Raw genomic sequence first — 19,348 nt, 5'->3', positions numbered from 1 at the left:
GTAGTGCCTTCTATACCCTGCTTTACTTAATTACAATATTTTGAGTTAAGGTCGTTTAGCCAGCAATGAACATGTGTTGAATGATGAGTGTTGCAATCATCTTGCTTTCTGTCTTTGGCCCTTGCTTCCTGGAGTATTTTTTCCACGTGATTTCAGTAAAGAAATGCAAAGCACTCCTGCCTCAGGAGAGTTCATAAACACATGGGAAGAGGCTCTCAAGGGAAATGGGAGATTGGCTCCAGACCCATTTGCATGGAAGGGGATATGGAGCAGAGATCTCCTGCTGCCTGAGCAAGTGTGACACCTTGCAAAAAGGCAGTATCAGCTTACATTTCAGAATAAATGCATTTAACTGTGTAAAGGCTAATCTAATCACTGGATATTAGACTTGCTTGGAGCATCACCACTTGGACGTGTTCTGCATAGGAGTTGAGGTGTGTTTAGGTAGGGAAACCTTGCTGGGCTTGATGTAGAGGCTGTGGTACACACCAAAACAGAATTTTAGCAGTTACACAGGTGTCCTGTCCAGACTGTGGTGCCTGCGAAACCCCTTGCATCTGCAGGGTGAGATACAGGCATAGGATGTGTTGTATATGGAGTGAGGACTTCCACATAAGGACTGTGGCTCAGATGATGAACAGTAATTCAGAACCATCATGAAGAGAGCAGTTTGAACAAGAAGGAAAAAAACAGACTCTGAACAAAATGCCCTTGTTTTGCTGATGATGCACCTTGAAGGTAAACCAGAAAGAGACCATTTTGATTTCCTGTCAGTTATGGATTTTTTTACTCCCACTTGCTTTACTTTTCCCACAGAAAAATGTTGGTTTTTTTTTTTTCTTTTGGTTTGTTTTTTTTTTTTTTGTTTTTGTATCTTTCCAGTAGGACCAGCATTGCAGGTACATCTTACTTCTGTTTGTGTATGCATTTTAAATGTGTGCCATTTCTGTTAGCCCAGGTCATTAGGAGCAGCTGAGGAAAAGGCTGCAACCCAGATTTGCTCTAGGAGTTGGAGATCAGGTGCTGCTTGTCCTCGGGTGCTCTTGCCTGCTTGTGCTTGGCCAACTCCTGTCTTTGTGTGGAGCTGTCAGAGAATTGACACAATTTGTGTTGGACCCCCCCAGCTCTGGGGTACTGCAGGAGCAGCTTGACAGCTGCATTGCCCACAAAGCAGTTGTGTTCCTCACTTGTGTTGGAATTGCAGTTGTGCTTGAACAGGGGTGTATAACTCGTGAGAATGGCATTTCTTGTGGGTAGGAGAGCAGTGGAGCAAAGGCACGTGCTCACAGTTTGTGGTTTGCAGATGGAGGTTCTGGTAATGACATCCTTGTTACAAATTCTTACCCTCAGCACTGTTTCCTCTTGGCTTTAAAACTGTCTGTGTGACTAATGCACAAGTAACCTCCCAGTGACATTGCTTTTGTGTCACAGCCTCAGAAACATCTATTCTAGATGAGAGAGCACATGTAAGAAATGCCATTAGTGCTGCTGAGAACATTGTGGGAAGCCTTTGGCTGTCCTTCCTGAGAGCTCTTGGGCAGAGGGTGCAGAGCTGCTGTGCACTTTCAGGATGTGTTTTTGAGGGTGGTGATCACATGCTGAAGATATTTCTCCACTGCTAGGTGAGATAGGAGTTAGTAGAGTTAACTCAGAAGGAACCCTCATTGGTTGCTCTCCCAAACCTGTTTGTGCTATGAATATCCAGTACAAAAAGATAATGTTTTATTTATCACATAACTCCGTAGGCTAGAGAGTGGTGCTGCCTTTTGGAGAAGGTGTTAGAGGGAAGTCACTGGGGAATATCAGCACTATATATATATATTTATATATATATGCATGCTCAGAGAGAGTGTGGGAGGGGGTGTATATGGTTCTCCATACACAGACATGCTCATATGTATAGAGAATGTGTACTGCTTTTGGATATTCTGTTGCTGATTTTCTGAATTAAAGTTATAGGCCATGATTATCCAATAAATTTCTTGCCTGATTGTTTCTTAGAGGTTTTTTTGTTTGTTTTTTTTTTAAGGAGATAATAGGCCTGCAGAAACAGTTCAGGGAGCTGAACACAGAGAAGTAGGAGGGAAACACCTGAACAATCCAGGCTTTCACCTTTGGGATTTTGTAAATCGGTTCTGTGTTACAGATTTTAATAGAAATCAGCTTATACCATTACAGTCCTGTGTACAGTGCCTTGTGCCCTTACTGCTGAATGGCCCAAATTCCGTGTGGGAAAGCTGAGTCCATGTCTCATTAATGGGGTGTGCCTGCCTGTCTCAGTGCAAGTCCCTTCTGCCACTCTTCAGTTCTGAGTAGCAAGACCAGGGGTGATTGATGGAAAATCCAGTGTTGGTACTGCCTTATGGTATCTCTACACTCAGGATTCCTTTTCTATAGCAGCAGTAATTCCTGCCCTGGGGAAGCTGGGGTGTGCCTTGTTCCCCTGTGAATCATTGATTAGTCAGACACACGTTGCTGTGTGAGAACTCCTTATGGAAACTGTAGACTTTTGGAATCTGTCCTATAGTATCCTTCTTTTCATGTGATTTAAATATTTACTTCAAGTGAGTGATAGATCTGTTCAGTCTGAATAAAGCCTCTTATCTGCAAAAGTTAATTTGTAAAGAATCCCACAGTGACTAGATTGTGCATTTATTATTTAAGATTTTTATTGACTTTCGTTCAGTTTTACCTTAGCTTTTTGCCTCACCTAGCACATTTTTAGACTCCATTTTAACTCAAGAGTACCTCTATATGTATTTATTTATAAAAATCAGGTTTAGTGTTTATAATGTGTTGTGCCATGGTCCCTGGCTGTGCTGTGAGCCTGAGGCTCCCAGGGCAGCAGGGATCCATCCCCAGACCATGTGCCAGCAATGCTGGAATTCCAGGGGTGCAGGGAAGGTCTTGTACATGAGAGGTGTGAGGTGTTGTGTAGGACACTGCACTGGAGACTTTCTGATACAATGCTCTAATATTCAGAGATATCAAGGTTTTATTCCCCTTTCTTTTCTTGGAAGCCTAAAAATGCACTACTTTTTTTTTTCCCTGAGTCAGTACACTTCCTGCTGAGTAGGCCATAGTATTTTTATATATGCTGATTTTGTGTCTGAGTACTCTTTTTATGTAAAATGCATCTTTCATGAGATTATTTTTCTTTCAGTCTTCCTGGCTGTGTGTGTGCTGGGCAAACTCCCTCCCACAAGCAACTAAGCTGCCAGTTACCTGCAACAGTTCAGCTTCTGCTTTCTTTGAAATACTGAGTTTAATAATCAAACAGTTTTAACTGTTAAACAACACTTTTAATCTCATTGTAGGTTTATGCAGCATTCAGGCTCCAAAGTTCCTGTGTAGATTTAGCTTTAAAATCTGCATGCCACAGTTCTGGTTTGCAGGGGAAGGTAGAGGGAGTGAGTCAGTATTTGCTGGTTTACTTAGTAATTGTGGCACTAAAAGCCTCTTAGAACAATATAAATACAGTGAGCAATTGTGCTGTGCATGATAGGTTAAAGAAGCACCAGTTTGTGGAATTCTTGCTACTTTTCTTTGGAAGTAGATCTTTTGGAAGACAATCAAACTTCAATGAGCAAAATCCAAGTTGTGTGTCCTGAGTTGAGGTACATACAGTGCCTAATGTCTTCATGAGGTGTGAAGTTCTTTCTGATAGTTTCTTTTTTCATTATTTGTCATCTTTTATGTACAAAGTTGACTTTGTCAAGAAGCATTCCTGTTGGTTGGTATGAAGTCAAGTTTCTGTGCATGATTACTCACAACTGTTACAGTGTGTTACACACAAGATCCTGTTTACAGCTTTGAAAATGCATCTCCTGCAAAGCATTTGTGGTGTTAGATGAGGTCCTGTGCTAAGCACGTTGTAACTCAGAGAGAAATTCACCTTCCCTGTGAGATCTGGAGCCTTGGCCAGCGCTGATGGGTGCAGTCAGCACCGGGGATGGAGATTGTGTGGGTGCTGCTGCTCTCTGCTTGGGGGCACGGCAGCAGCACTCCCTCCCAGCCTCCTGCTGTGTCACTGCCATGGATTTCTGGCTTGTGAGAGTATTTACTGCTGCCTGACACCTCCTAAGATCTTCCAGCCTTCCATCAGAGTGCTGAAAGCTCTAGAGGTGCTACTACAGCCTTCATGCCTTTGCTGGTGGTGCTAATTCAGTGCAGCTGCACTCAGATAAAATGAGAACTTTGTCATGTCTGTGTTTAAGAACATGTGGGTGAGCTCTAACTCTTGAGCTAGAGCTGTGCATTTTGGTCTGCATGCTTTAGAATTTGCCTGTGCTGCTTTAGTGACAGCATTTCTAGCAGCTGGTTTTGGTACCCTGAGTTTTGAAGTTATTTTTCTTGAATACTTTGTTAATTTCTTCAGTTTTTTTACATTGTAATAATGAAGATAATGTATATATCCATAGCACATTCTGGAGACTCGGTGAAGGCATGTGGTTATTTTCCCCTTGCTTTCTTTATTCTTATTAAACACATTTTGACAGTGTTTTTTCCATTTGTGAAATGGAATGGCTTTTGCTAGGACTTGGCATCATCAGCTGCTTGTGACACAAGGATGACCAGCCCAGCCTCATGCCCAGCTGGCAGTCCATGGGCAGGGCAGCTTTTCTTCCTATAGTGGAATTACAAAAACATTTTAACCACCAGCATTAGCTATATGAAAATATTTATGTGAAGACACTAGCTGCTGAGCAGGGAGGAACAAAAATTGCACTCCTAAACATTGATAGAGTTACATGTAACTTTGTGTTCCTTAGTAAAATGTTGTTAGAGTTGAAGTTAGCAGTGATGCTTGATCTGTGGCTGGGAGCAGTTTTATACTTTACGAGAGAAATTCTTACTTTGCCTTAGTTTTTTTAATTTATTTTTATAGGAAAGTCAGTGTGGTGTCCTTCTGATATGGGAAGAGGGATCTGTTCATTAAAAAAGCAGATATCTTTGTTATTTGTGCTATTAAATATTGCAACCAAATCTTTTTTGCCTCAACAGGTACACAAAGCTCGGCTATGCGGGTAATACTGAGCCCCAGTTCATTATCCCTTCATGTAAGTATTTGTTAATTGTGTATCAGTGCTGAAGTTACTCTTGGACATTCTGTAACATGCCATAAAAAAACCCCAAAACACAAAACAAAACAAACAAAAAAACTCCCACCAACCAAAAACAAAACAAAAAAACTCCAAAAAACCAACATTAAAAGAGAATTACTTGATCTCTGAGTGATGACACAGAGTAATAATGTGGCTTTTTTTTGTTTTGCTGCGGGTACTCGGTTTAGAGAGATACATTCATTAAGAAAGGATAGTAATAGTTGAAGCTGATTTTTTTCTGGGCATTGAAATTATGTAAAAATCCAGTAGCATGGCTACATTTACCTTCTAGGAGGTTCCCCCCCCCCCCCCCCCCCCCCGTTTAGTTATTAATCTGGTAAAACATTGAGTTGATTATAACTGGAAAAAAATTAAAATTGTATGGTTTTATATCTCTAGGGTTTAAAATGTTCTGCTTGCCTGGAAGTTGTCAGTATTAGAGCGATGTTAATTTACTGTATTTTGCAAATGTAACAAGAAACCGTGCCAGTTTTTTCCCCCACGTAGAGCAGCTTATTTATTTGCTGCCTGGCTGCTGAACTGTTTCTCCCACCTGAAGAGATAAAGTTCTACCCCAGAGAGTGGAGCTCACTCAGCTTCCCTTAGAAATGCTTCACCTTTTGACCTCCTACACCACTTGGCAGTTCCTCATTGTTCATCTGTGCCAAAGCAATCATGGATTACATCCTGGTGAAAAGGAATAATTAGCACACCCAGTTTTCCCTGCAAATACAACAGGAAGAGAGCTGGAACTAATACTACTTTAGCACAGTAACTGTGAAATAGACTTGGAAGTTCAGGCTCTGGGTTGATTTTTCAAGGAAACATGCTTCAAAAAGTAATTTTCATGGAAAGATGAGGCTAATTCACTTATATGAGAACAGAAGAATGCATTCAGAGAATCCATTCTGTATCTTCTATTTTAGCTTCTAATAAGTATTTCTTAGATTATTTGGTTTTCCAAATTAACTTCATTAAGTTTATCTCAGTGTCATGTAAAACACTCTACAGTTTTGCTTTTCACACAAAAGCTAGTTTAAGTTTGTCTTAAAAGTTTCTAAACATTGAAAAAATGCTTACAGTGCTCTTTAAACTTTGTAGCACTTGTTAAAATGTAAATGGGCAAGTGGTTATTTAATTTCAGAAACACAGTGTTTATTTTTTCTGCATCTTTAGATTTGGTTATTTAATTTGAAGATCCCTTTCTTGTTCAAAAAAAAAAGAAATGTGATATTTTAAACACTGGAAATGAAATGACCTGTCAGATCATTAAGCAGGGAAATTTGTCCAACAGGGATGCTATTAAAGTAGAAGAGAAGGAGATGAAATGAGATTTTTTTGATGGCCTTTTGATGCAGTGTGGTGTATGGAAAAAAGGATGCTCAGTCCAGATGCTCCTGCAGCTGAAATGACCCTTGATTGCAATTCTCTCAATAAAAAAGGCATTTTTCTCACTTGTGCTGCAGCCCAAGCTAGATAATTACAGTAACGGCATGAGTTTGTGTTAATCCTCTGCCTGGAATGAAACAAAATAGCACTGGGTTAATCCACGTTAGAGAAACTGAAATAGAGTACAGCAGCACCCAGTTTCAAAGTAAAATGTTACAAAATACCACTTTGGTGTGTGTAATTTCCTTAATTCTATTCTATGTGGCAAAATGGTTTGGTTTCTCCTTGCACTTCCAGCAGTGGCATTTTATCAGTTTGATTCTCTAAAATTAATGTTTGCTGTTAAACAGGTCTGAGCAGCATTCCTTGTGCCTTGTTCACTTGTAGTTTATCTTATTCACTCCTGCTCTTAACAAATTTTTATCTCCTTATGAGGTGTTCTTGATTTTATTCTGAATATGCTTCTGTAGAGATGATAAATGCTTACATGAAAAGTGAAGTAAATGAGAATCTATTGGGCCAATGCTTTGATGCAGCTTGGGTTCACTACTTTCTTCCCTGGCTGCTTTTTAGATCTTAGATCATTCATTTTGTTTCATTTTTATTCACTTCAGCAGGTTTTTCCTGCTGTTTGTTAAAATGGGAGTCACCTTCTTTCCATTACCCAGTAGTTCCCTTGATTTTTGATTATTTCAGTTTATCTGTGATAGCTGATGACTTCTAAAAGAAAAAAATAGTGTCAGCACAAAAATTGATTCAATGCAAGGATTTTAATTTTTTTTTTCCCTAAAAGCTCTTAATTCTTGTGCCAAGCCAACCAAAGGCAACTGCTCCGAATATTGCTGGGGTGCTGCCCATCCTCAGGCACAGCAGCTGAGGTTTCAGCAAGATTTATTTTCTTGTTTGTGTTTTCAGGATATGATTCAGGTTGTTTGCTCCTAGTTTCAGTCTTTCAAAAGCAGGGCTGAACAAGCTGGCCTTGAGGGCAGCAAAATATTGGAGACCTCCCATCTTGTTTTAGGCTTGTAACAGAGTGAAACCATTGGGTTTGAAAGCAATCCTGTGGCAAGTGGTGGATTTCACTTGGGAGTTCTTGAGGATGAGACACATCTGGGCAGAATAATTCCCCCAGATGTGTGAGCTCTGTAACAATGACCTGAAAATATTTGTCAGGGTTCCTCTCTTGACTTGCAGCAAGCACCTGCCTTGCAACATTTCCTTCCCTGTGATTTCAGCTTCTGCTTCCCATCTCCCCCCCTTCTGTTTGGCTTCCCCCAGCCTTCTGCTTCCTCTCTGCTCTCCTGTAAGCAGCTACAGAAGTTGCACTATGATTCAGTTTTCTTCCTGAAGAGCTCAAAATAATGGCTTGTGTTCCATCCTGTTCAGTCTTTCACAACACTCAGCTTCTTGGTTCCCGTGGCTCTGTCTGCGTTGCTCGCTGTGGGAAGGGAAGGGAAGGGAGGAGGATGAGGAGGATCTGTGAGCTCAGCTGCTGATTTCCAGGTCCTGTAGCTGTGCTGCCCTGGCTGCTGGGCTTCAGAATGCAGCTTTTCATAACTTTTATAGTCTTAATTGTGAGCAAACGTAACTTGCTGAAGGTGAGAACTAAAAAAAATACTTCTGCCATTGAAAGAGCTTTTGGAGCACAGCTTTAGGACAGTTGAGGCTGATTTAATTCTGCTTGGATAGGTGAATTTCATCATCTGTGTAAAGGATTGTGTTTAAAGGCAATTAGTAAGATTTGAAAAAATACAGCAGATATTGCTGGAGCTGCAGCCCTCATGGCTGGGGAGTAATTATTTTTGAAAGAATAGCAACACTAATAATACTTAAAATTGTTATTGTTATTATGGGAGTGTGCAGAAGATTAGCATGTTTGTTAAATAAAATAAGATCTGTAGGGGTATCCTGTCTTAGTGTTTCTGAGTATATTTTATCTTTCTGATTGCATGCTGGGTGTCTAACAATTAAATTTGTAGTTAAGCCTGTTACTGTGTTACTTTATAAGTCCTTACCATGCTTACCCATGACTGGAAGTCAAATTATCTGTGTTCTATGTAGCTTTTCTGAATTACACTTGAAACAAAGGATGATTGTGATCAGGGTGTCTGTTTTTCCAGTGTAGGTTTTCTTTTTTTGGTGCAGGATATGTGACCTGCAATAATGTTTGTGTTCTCTGTTGAAGGTATTGCTATCAAAGAGTCAGCAAAAGTGGTGGATCAAGCACAAAGGAGGGTTTTGAAAGGTGTGGATGATTTAGACTTCTTCATTGGGGACGAAGCAATAGAAAAACCAACTTATGCAACCAAGGTATCTTGGAAATTTTTAAAAATAATTTTTCAATCCTGTATGGCAAGCATCATGTGTACAGTAAAGATAATATTAAGAATGCTTTTTGGATAAGTTAAATCTTATTTATTTATTAACTCTGTTTAAATAGAAAATAAGCTTTGGTATTAGTTTTGTTGACTTTGGGGAGCGTGTGGGAATTTGCAAAACACTGTGAAAATGTATATTACAGATATATATATAATTTCCTCATAAGTGAAAGGAGGCTGAGAGCATGTTAAGTGGAAATGCCCATTCTTTTGTTCCTTGGCAGCTTCTGTCAGCAGCATCAGAGTGGGACACTGGGCTGGGGGAACTTTTGGTTTATCCCAGTACCACCATTCTGTACTGAAAAAAATGCAGTGTGTTGTCTCAGCTACTCAAGATTGGAATCAGAATTTTCAGTAGGTGTCACACAGGAACAGGGCCTAAATTGAGATTTATTGCCTGTGTAAATCATATACTTTAATATATGCAGTTGAAAGCATATTTCAGTTGAAAACAGATTTTTTTGTTTGCTTTTGGTGTTTTTTTTTTTCTTGTTTTCCATTTGTTTCCAATTCTAATTTGATATTTTTCTCCACCAGTGGCCTATCCGCCATGGTATAGTTGAAGACTGGGACTTGATGGAGAGGTTTATGGAGCAAGTAATCTTTAAGTATTTAAGGGCAGAACCTGAGGACCATTATTTTCTTTTGGTAGGTAAATTTATGCCTTGCTTAAGAAGTTCTGTGTGATGAATAACAATGTGTTGATTTATGTAAATTCTTAAATATAAATATTCATATTGAAAGCAAAAGTAAATAAATTACCTGGAGCTTTGTTGACCTGCCTTAAGCCATCCAGGTTCTTTAATTTTCTAAAAATGTCAATGTGTTTGAACAGCAAACATTTTTCTGTTCTCTTCTCATTTCCCTCCAAATTGTCTGATTCATCACTTTATTTTCCTTCTCCACTGAATTCAGTAATCTCAAGTTTATATGTTTGAGACAAAAACAATACTTGTGTTTTGACTTTACATAATTGCAATTATTTTGTTTTTACAGTACTGCCATCTGGATGAAGTATCTAGAGAGTAAATTTCTGTCTTTTATTTTCTGTAAAACTGGAAGGGTTGATTGTCATATTTGGGCTGATCAGATATCAATTAAGGCCAATGTTATTCTGAAGCATCTGCTATTCCTTAGTATTTTATTTAGGGTCATTGAAATAAGCAATTTGGTTTAGTGTGATATTTATAGACAAGTTTGGAATTAGAGGTGTTGGCCATACCTGTTTGAATGCCTTCATCCTCTTGAAACAATAATTAGGTCCAGTTGCTCAATGCTCTGTCCTGCCAAGCTGTGAATATCTCCAAGGATCAAAATGCCATTGCAACTCTGGCTCCCTTTTCAATATTTGACCACCTTTAAGTCACCTTTTTTCCTCCTAATACCTACTTAGGATTTCCCAGGTAGTTTTGTGTCCCTGGCCCTTGTCCCAACACCTTTGTGAAGAATTTGACTCCCTCCTCTTTTACCCTCCTGTTACACAGTTGTTGCAATGGAAGAATGATGTTTTCTTTTCTCAAGTATCTTTTACCACTATCCAAAATGCTCCTTCAGAGTAGAGCCTTGAGTATGTTTGATATTTCAATGAAAGTTATAGCATACTATTATGGGATGGTTTATGCTCAGCTTCTGTCACTTGAATACATTCCTGTAGCTGAGCATATCAACTTGTGTTACAGTGGCTGCCTTCTGAAGGAAAACAGGTCTTTTCACTGAGAAATCTAAAAATGTCATTCTTTAAATGTGCTAAACTGCATCCTTTGACATATTTGGATAGTCCTTGATTCTTTCAAGTGAAATCAAAAGTTGTAATGAGCTAACCAGCCCACAAAGGGGGTCTTGGATGTAAATTCTTAAGCACAGTAACTGATGTAGTTTTTATTGGACTTTTGTTTTTCTTTCTTTTAATGCAATTTGCATAAATTCTTAAAAGCACCCTTTGTCCTTACTATTTTTACATGCTATTGTTGTTGAATGACTCATCTTAAAAGTTAGGAGTTGGTGGTTCTATTTTTTAAAGTCAAATGTTTGGTTTGAATGTAAGTAAAATTCATCTGTTTTTTTGTTTTTGTGTTTGTTTGTTTTTTGTGTCTCACAGACTGAGCCTCCATTAAATACTCCAGAAAATAGAGAATATACTGCTGAAATCATGTTTGAGTCTTTCAACGTTCCAGGGCTATATATTGCTGTTCAGGTAAGGGGAGGGCTGTTGAAATCACAGCTGCAGTATTTTTCCTTGGGCTAAAACTAATTTCACTTTGAAAAAACAGTGTAAGTGGTGTTTGGAATATGTTTCTGTCCTTCTGGCATTTCCAGCACTGCATGTTTGACATGCTTTGATTCTGTGGGTGGTTACTGGACACTGTTCCTCTGTTACCTCTGCAGGCCTCTGAGCAGTAGAGTATGATATCTGTTGCATCATAAGTAAATAAAAAACCACACCACATCATAATAATTCCATTAATCCAAGAACTGAATCCCTTTCAGTATGAAGTAACAAAAAACTATGTTTAAGCATGGCTGAAAAAACATCAGGCAATTGTCAAAAATTACATTTTGCAGCCTCTTTTTTCTAAGCTGTTGTATATAATATTATTAAATCAGTTTCCATGCTGTAAATTACCATGGGAGTGTTAGCTTGTTTTTGGGAGGAGTGGTGGGAGGTGAGGTCTGCAGGCAGATGTTTTGCCAATATTTGATTTTAGTGTGTTTTTTCCCAAGGCTGTCCTTGCCTTAGCTGCATCTTGGACATCAAGGCAAGTAGGAGAGCGAACACTGACTGGCACAGTTATAGACAGTGGAGATGGTGTCACTCATGTCATTCCTGTGGTAAGTGTGCCTCAGAGCTGCACTACAGCTTCAGTGCACAATTATTTGTCCTCTAAGTTCTCTGAATATACACCTACACACACTGAAGTACAGATAGGAGTCTTCAGAAACATCAGATAATTCCCAGGGCTGTGGGTGTGAGTTTTGGTTCATTTTGTAGTGCAGAAACTCTTGAAGAACTCTGTAACCCTGAGTTTGGCAGGGCTGATTGTCTTTCAGTGACTTACCTTAAAAGGTGAGTTGTCAAGGCTATGCTAAGTGATGAGTGAAATTGCTTTAGCAGATTTCTATTTTGGCTTGCTGGTAAGAGTGAATAGGCTCTTTACAGTAGTCAGTACAAAAAGTTTGACTACTTATTTTCATTTAGTTCAGTGCATTTATATATAAAGAAGAAATAATACAAAGTATTAGAGGGCAGATATAGTTAGTATTTTTTAGAGTTTTTCTTCATCTGTTCCCAGAATTTAGTAGTGTGTCAGCATGCATGCAAAGTTCCTGTTTGACAGGAAGAAAACAACCCCTAGGGTTGGTTAGTGTTGAATATCTGTTCCAATACCTCAAGTTGCTGAAGCAGAAACTTGGATGATTTAGTGATGTTTTATTAAGTAATGAACACCTAGAGCTGCAATAATTTTCCTTACTGTCAAATTATTGCCCATCTTTCCTGGGGGAGTTAAATTCATGTCTATGTAGCAGATATATTTGTATTTCCAAAATGAAGTTAGATTACAATTTTTAAGACAAAAATCTGTACAAAGCTTTATCATGCCACAGTAACATCAGTTTTTTAAAAACATTGGTGGTGGTCAAACATACACTGTCATATAGCAATTTGTTATTAATTTAGGGAAATATAGTGACTAAATCTTTGTTCATACTGTTCATCAAAGTTGGTGTATTTTTAATAAGGCTTAGGAAACAATTGACACTTCAGACCTTCTGTAGGTAAACTTTTAAAATTTTACTTAGTAGTTCAAAATTACTGTTTAAGAGTGTTGAACTTCTCCTGACTTGTGGGTTAGGGTTTTTTTTTTTTAGTTGAAATAAGAGTAGGTAGTCTATATCATTTTAAGCATTTACCTCCTTTGCAGAATGTCATTTACTTGTAAAATTTTTAAACGTGTTGAACAAATTGTCAAGATGTTCTACCATTTCTGTTATAAAATAGAAAGGAATTAACAAATGCTTATCTCTGTAGTGAAGTAGGGGTAGATTTTTTAAATGACAGCATTTTCTGTGTTAGTAAGACATTTTTGTGTGAATATGAGATGTGTGTATATAGGAAAACTTAAGCATTTTGAGTGTGATATCTGCATTCCTCTGTTTGGATTTAGCAGCTCTGGTAGGGTTGAAGGCCAACCTTGCACACTTGACCATTTTTTAATGTATTTATACTTGTCCCCAGGATGAGTGTGACTTGTAAGGGTGACTTGATGGGCCAGTCTGATGTTCTGAGCAGTCTCAATTAAAGTCCTGAAATGATGCATTTTCTCCCTGCTTTCAGAAAATTAAGTTTGGTTCATGTGGATTGTAACGTCTTACATCAGTGGCTGTGACTGCAGGGCCACATCAGTTATTCTAAAATAATATTTCACCAAAAAAGGTTCCTTGACCTTTTTGTTAAGAGTAACCTCATTTTGAAGAGAAAATAAAGGCCAAGGAATAGTGAGTATAGTGATTTGTCTGCCTTATGTACCAGTGACCTTTCTGTTCTTCTAACCTTGTAAGAATTATGAACCAATGCCATGCAAAGTAAAGTAAGGCTATACTGTGAAGAATTGGATTTGTGGTAATTAAATGAGCCAGTCTTAAAGGGCTTTAGCCTCAGAGCCACAGGTAGTGGGTAGGAGTTTAGACTCCATGCCTTTCTCTCTCCTTCTGAGCTTTGATGAAAGTAGTTCTTATCAGCACTTTTGTCCCCATTAATTTTGTTTACAGGCTGAAGGATATGTGATTGGCAGCTGTATCAAACACATTCCAATTGCTGGCAGAGATATCACATACTTCATTCAGCAGTTGCTGAGGGAGAGAGAAGTAGGAATTCCTCCTGAACAATCCTTGGAAACAGCTAAAGCAGTGAAGGTAAGTGAATGTTGCAGATCTTAAAGTTATTTTATATCACAGCTTGGTATCTGATTTTAAAGTACAAGAATATCTGAAAGTAATTGTACTTCTGAGTAATGGGGCTCTGATTCTAAGTAATATAAAAATGTCTTAATGTAATAACATGAAATAACAGGGTTTACAGTTGGGTTATACTTGCTCAGTCTGGCCTGGAATTTCACTCTTCACCTGTTGTCTCCCCTTTCTCTTCTCCTCCATTATCATTATTGTTGTTATTATCCTGTTGGTATTATTATTGTAATGTTCTGTAGGAAATGCTGTTGGCTGGATGTGTCATAAAAAGAGCTGTAATTGCTCTTATATTCTTTCTGAATATTAATGTGTTCTTTTTTGTAATACACATTACATAGAGAACAAAGCTATTCTGAAAGACATTCAGCTTAAAGTACACTTCAATTTTGTTTCTCTGGCAGTTCTTCAATGTATTTCAGAATTAATTTCTTACAATCTTGGAAGTTTAGGGGAAAAGCAGAAGAAAAGTAATTTAGCTCAGCCAGAGCCTTCAGTGCTGCACAGAAATGATCTGTAGTAGCAGAGCCATTATCTACCTGTGTACAGTAAATGTCAGTTCAGCTGTTTTATTTTTTATCTGCCAATGTAATACTTACTCTTAAAAGTTTAAATTAGTACATTTTTTGAAATTTCTTACCAGTTTTCTATACTTTAGATAGTTCTAACTGTATCTATTCCCTTTTCAGGAGCGCTTTAGTTATGTTTGCCCTGACTTAGTAAAAGAATTTAACAAGTATGACACAGATGGTACAAAGTGGATTAAACAATATACTGGAATTAATGCTATCTCAAAGAAAGAATTTACCATTGATGTTGGTTACGAGAGATTCCTGGGGCCAGAGATTTTCTTCCATCCTGAGGTAAGTTGGTTTGAATTGTCTAGACTTTGTTTTAGATGATAACAGAGAAATCCTATTTGCAAAATTGTAAAAAAGTAGTTATCTTCACTTAATTTCTTCTTATTTATAAATAGATACTGGCCATTGTTGCAAGTCAGTGTGCTTTGATTCTTGATTGCTACTAATCTTTATACAAATTCAGGCTGATACACAAAGCACTTAAAATGGCAGCAAGAATATTTAAAAATTGTTTCCATTATTAATTTTTAATGACATCTCTAGTGTAACAGAATGGTTCTTTCCTTTTTTTTTCCTCTTTACCTCTTTTCCTTTGCAATGTGTGGTCCTCCACAATGACTTGATTTGATTTTATTCCTGATTGCAGTTTGCTAATCCTGACTTCACGCAACCAATCTCAGAAGTAGTAGATGAAGTTATTCAGAATTGTCCCATTGATGTTAGACGTCCTCTATATAAGGTCAGTAGCTATAATGTCTATTTTATATATATGGGTTTTAGAAGACTTGGAATTTTTATCAAGGTACATATTTGAAAATCTTAAAAACCAATACCAAATGAGCAAACTTAACCATTTTCCTAGAAATTAATCCAGTATGCAGAAGGGTTTGTTGTTCACTGAGACATTTTCAGAATGTGCTTTTTTTATTAGGGAAACAAAAAGCTGAGCAAAAGTGGCGAGATATAGTGAGATATAAATGGATTTTAAAGCACATACAATTTTAATGTGGCAAACTCTTGGTGAGTTCAGGTTGTGTCATGCTTGTATGCTAGATCATTTACAGTAAAAGCATACCTGCTAACTGTAGCTTTTAAAACTCTGTTTAGACATTTAGAATTTAAGAAGTGGGTAATGTGGAGACTTGCATTTTCAGATGTGGTTAATGAATTTTGTTTTTCACAACAGAATATTGTCCTCTCTGGAGGCTCAACCATGTTCAGGGACTTCGGTCGCCGTTTACAGCGAGACTTGAAAAGGACTGTTGATGCCAGGCTGAAACTTAGTGAAGAACTTAGTGGTGGCAGACTGAAGGTTGGTTCCTGCAGCTCATGCACCTAACAAGCATCTATTACCTGCAAAATGTGCAAATAACATCTTGCAGTGATTGTGGTCTTTGTTGAAATGTCTTCATCTTATTTGATGTTCATATAGAGGCTTTTCAGAGCTTCATCCCGTTACACTGGTCACACACCAGCAGTTGGCCACTGCAGCTGTCTTTGTGCTTGGTGTTTATTAATCAGTTACAGCTCATTGTGCTCAGGCTCTTGAGCTTGAAGATAAGAGAAATGAATTGAGCTCATTGTTGAGCACCAGGAGAGTCAGGAGTACATGTCCTGTGAGGAATGAGGGAGCCTTGATTAGAGAAGGGAAGGCTTTGGGACTCCTGATAGTGCCTCAGTGCATGTGGGGAGATTACTGATTTTGAGGTGCAGCTGGGTAAAACCCTAAATACCTTCCTCTGGCTTCATAGCTTACCCTGCCTTGAGCAGGAGGCCAAACCAGAGACATGATGTGGTCCCTTCCCACCTCAATTATCTTACAATCCTATAAGGGCCTTCATGTTTTTACTAAACTGCATGATCCTTAATTTGTGCTCTTTGCACTGCAGACCTCTGACCTTACTGTTGCATCTTTCTGTTGTCCTTGCATAAATAAAGGACTAGCAGAGAAAAAAAAAGTGTTTTTTTCCCTTCTAAAGGAAATTGATTTGCCTCATTTTTTAGAACCGATCTAGCTAGATGAGCTCAAACAATCATTTAAAACCCCAGTAGAGCTTTATAATATGTCATGTAGACAACTCTGAAATTTCAGTCATACACAGTTCTCTGGCCCAAGAAGCATCATTTAGTCTGTTTTCTTCACTAGGTTTGTACCACTTAGTAAAGAAGCAGAATCTGAGTGAGGGAATTGGATGTGATTCTTCTTCTATTCTAAGTACCAGGCATGGCAAAGAATCACTGGCTGGAGTTCTGACATGTGTTACACAACATTTTTAGATACTGTTTCAGTTTTCAGAAGGTTGGACGGGAAAAATAAATTCTGAAACTGTTACATACACTGGCAGTGTTGATTGGCACGAGTAAGGAATAGGTTGTGTGCCCTTGGGAAAGGGAATGCCTGACTGGAATGAGTGCTGTAGTTAGAAAAGCATGACTGACTATTGATCCTGGATAAACTTCCAATCTGCAAGTGATGCTTTGTTAGAATAATCACATGAAACTTCCTAAAGTGTGTTTTTTTTTTTTTTAAGTTTAGGTAGTATGGGTAAGTGCTTATAAATGCATAAATAAATAGTTCATCAAGAAATTAATCAGAGCATTGTGTGAAAAAAGTGGTTGTGAATGGAAGTATCTCTGTCTGATAAAGCAGGGAACTTATCTATTAGCAGAAGCTGTTTCTTACTCTTCATTGTACAAGGGCAAGTCTGATGCAACAAATGTAAATTTATGTGTACAGCATTTATGAAAATACTAATTTATGAAAAGTAAGCTTGGTATATACACTTCTTTAAAACTAGATCTGTTTTTTAGCAGCAGAAGTGACTTTTAATGTGTTGCTTTTCTCTCCTTTTTCTGCAGCCCAAGCCCATTGATGTTCAAGTCATTACACACCATATGCAGAGATATGCAGTCTGGTTTGGAGGATCAATGCTGGCTTCCACAGTGAGTTTAGCTGTAAAGCTGAGCATGTTTGAGCTATTCTTTCTGGACTTTTGGAGCTCTCATCTCACCTTCATTGTATATTAAATGTTACTAGGGAATTTCTGGTAGGCTTCAGGTGGTAAATATACTTTCCCTGTTTTTGCATTAGACTTTAAAGACTTGGAAGAGCAAAAGAAAGCTGAATTAAAGCTTTGTGTGAACTGTTAAATTGCACATTTTGGTTTTGTGGTAGAATATATTCTTTGCATTGATATTTAGCCGTGCATGATGTAAGGTAATTTTGGCCACGCATGATCTAAGTTAATTTTAGGATTTATGTGCTATCTTTTTTTTTCCATGGCTATATAAAAGTTAATGTTGTTAATTAAGGTGTCTATGCCATACACTAATGTTTTTTCCCTTCCCTTTACAGCCTGAATTCTACCAAGTATGCCATACCAAAAAAGATTATGAAGAGATTGGCCCTAGCATCTGTCGTCACAACCCCGTGTTTGGAGTCATGTCTTAAAGCTGGCCCTGCAGGGGTCAGGGATGGGGAAGTGGGAGGAGGAAGAGTCTTTCTGATTACTTGTTTGTCTGATGGCTGGTATTAAGATAACAAACATGACTTGACAATAAGAAAAAGACCAAACACAATTAAGCAGGATCATTTTAATAAGTGTCTCAACATGCGGATGTAGTGGAAAGCCAAAATGATCACGTTTTTTCTTTAGATTGATTATTTGAACCTGTGCGTAACAAAACAAAAAAAAAAGTGGATTTTAGTTCTTTCTGTGCCCTGATATTTTGTATATTAATGAATTATCCAAGATTTGATGGGATTTGGTGGTGTGTAGATAGTCAGCTCTCTAATGCTTCCATTGTACCCCTTCATGGGTGCAATACAGGAGCTTGTTTATATTTCATACTTTTTTATACTTTGAGGAAAAATATGAATAAAAGAAACTGTAATATTTGAGGAAAAAAAATTTACCAGTGACCAACTTAAAAGTAAATTAAAAAAAAAAAAGGAAAAAAGTCATGACTCATGCAACTAGCTCTTGCAAATCATGACCAGTCTAAATCCTGGGTTCCATACAATGCGAGTGCTTTTGGAACTAAAAGCTACTATCTTGGATTAACTAATGCCTGCTAGTGCTTTCTGATTACTTGGTGCATTTTCATACTATCTCTTGCTTAAAAAAAAAAAAAAAAAGAAAAAGTAAAGACAAGACTGTTGGACCAGTATTGCAGTTCTGTAGTGTCATTTCTAATTAAACCAAATAATCAGGTTATCAAAATTTGGTGTATTTAAAGCCTAACACCATTCCAATAAAGGCACAAAATTTCTTTTTATGTTGGTGTCAGACTTGTTAATCTCATGACATGGGAAGTTGTGAGCATGGGTCCCTACATATCCGCTGTGGCTTTTGAGGAGTGAGGTTGGTCTGTGAGGTAGAGATGTAATGTGCTTTGTGTAACTCAAGTGTGAGCATTTTAGAGCTGCAGTTTGTGTGTTCAGCTAGCTAGCACTTACCTAGAGAAGCCTGACAGCTCCTCCACTGTTGGGTTTGTTCATCTACATTGTTCTGTAACTTTTTTCCCCCCACTTTCTTGCAGGTGGTGCTATTCAGGAGTCAGCACTGCGTTTTCAATCTCTGTGGTTTTTCTGCAAGAAAATACCATGTAGATAAAAATAAAGTGAAAACAATCTCTTTCTCATTCTTTCTAGGAAGAACACTTTCTGTAGTGACTGGAATTCTTACAATTTGTTGATATTTGATGGCAGAAAATTCTTTAGGCCCTTCTGAGCCCACAGAGGGAGTAGAGGCTGTTTGCATAGAAAACGACAAGAGTTTCTTCTGAGTTGCAGAGATGCCTCACATTTTCATCAGAGAAGTTTATCTATTGCCAGAGCTTCAAAACTTGGCAAATGTGACTCCAAAACAAGGATAAATGTGGGAAAGTGTTTTTACAGCAAGCATTGTAAAAAATTTACATGCTGGAATCA

The 19,348-nt window shown here is 38.0% G+C and overlaps 1 protein-coding gene across 1 annotated transcript in view; it reads left to right on the top strand.

Moving 5' to 3' along the window:
• The window catches only part of ACTR3 (actin related protein 3), a 28,760-nt gene extending 10,067 nt beyond the window's left edge, over positions 1-18,693 (top strand). Inside the window, exons 2-12 of the mRNA XM_059475736.1 lie at positions 5,005-5,060; positions 8,680-8,804; positions 9,410-9,520; positions 10,971-11,066; positions 11,594-11,701; positions 13,640-13,783; positions 14,524-14,697; positions 15,062-15,154; positions 15,602-15,727; positions 17,275-17,358; positions 17,771-18,693. Coding sequence (XP_059331719.1) covers positions 5,005-5,060; positions 8,680-8,804; positions 9,410-9,520; positions 10,971-11,066; positions 11,594-11,701; positions 13,640-13,783; positions 14,524-14,697; positions 15,062-15,154; positions 15,602-15,727; positions 17,275-17,358; positions 17,771-17,866 — 1,213 coding nt within the window. The 3' untranslated portion in view covers positions 17,867-18,693. The remainder of the gene's footprint in view (positions 1-5,004; positions 5,061-8,679; positions 8,805-9,409; positions 9,521-10,970; positions 11,067-11,593; positions 11,702-13,639; positions 13,784-14,523; positions 14,698-15,061; positions 15,155-15,601; positions 15,728-17,274; positions 17,359-17,770) is intronic.
• The last annotated feature ends 655 nt before the right edge of the window (positions 18,694-19,348 follow it).

Source organism: Ammospiza nelsoni, chromosome 7 (assembly GCF_027579445.1).
Source record: "Ammospiza nelsoni isolate bAmmNel1 chromosome 7, bAmmNel1.pri, whole genome shotgun sequence".
In the NCBI taxonomy this organism is placed as follows: Eukaryota; Metazoa; Chordata; class Aves; order Passeriformes; family Passerellidae; genus Ammospiza; species Ammospiza nelsoni.
This window is presented reverse-complemented; position numbering and strand designations above follow the sequence as displayed.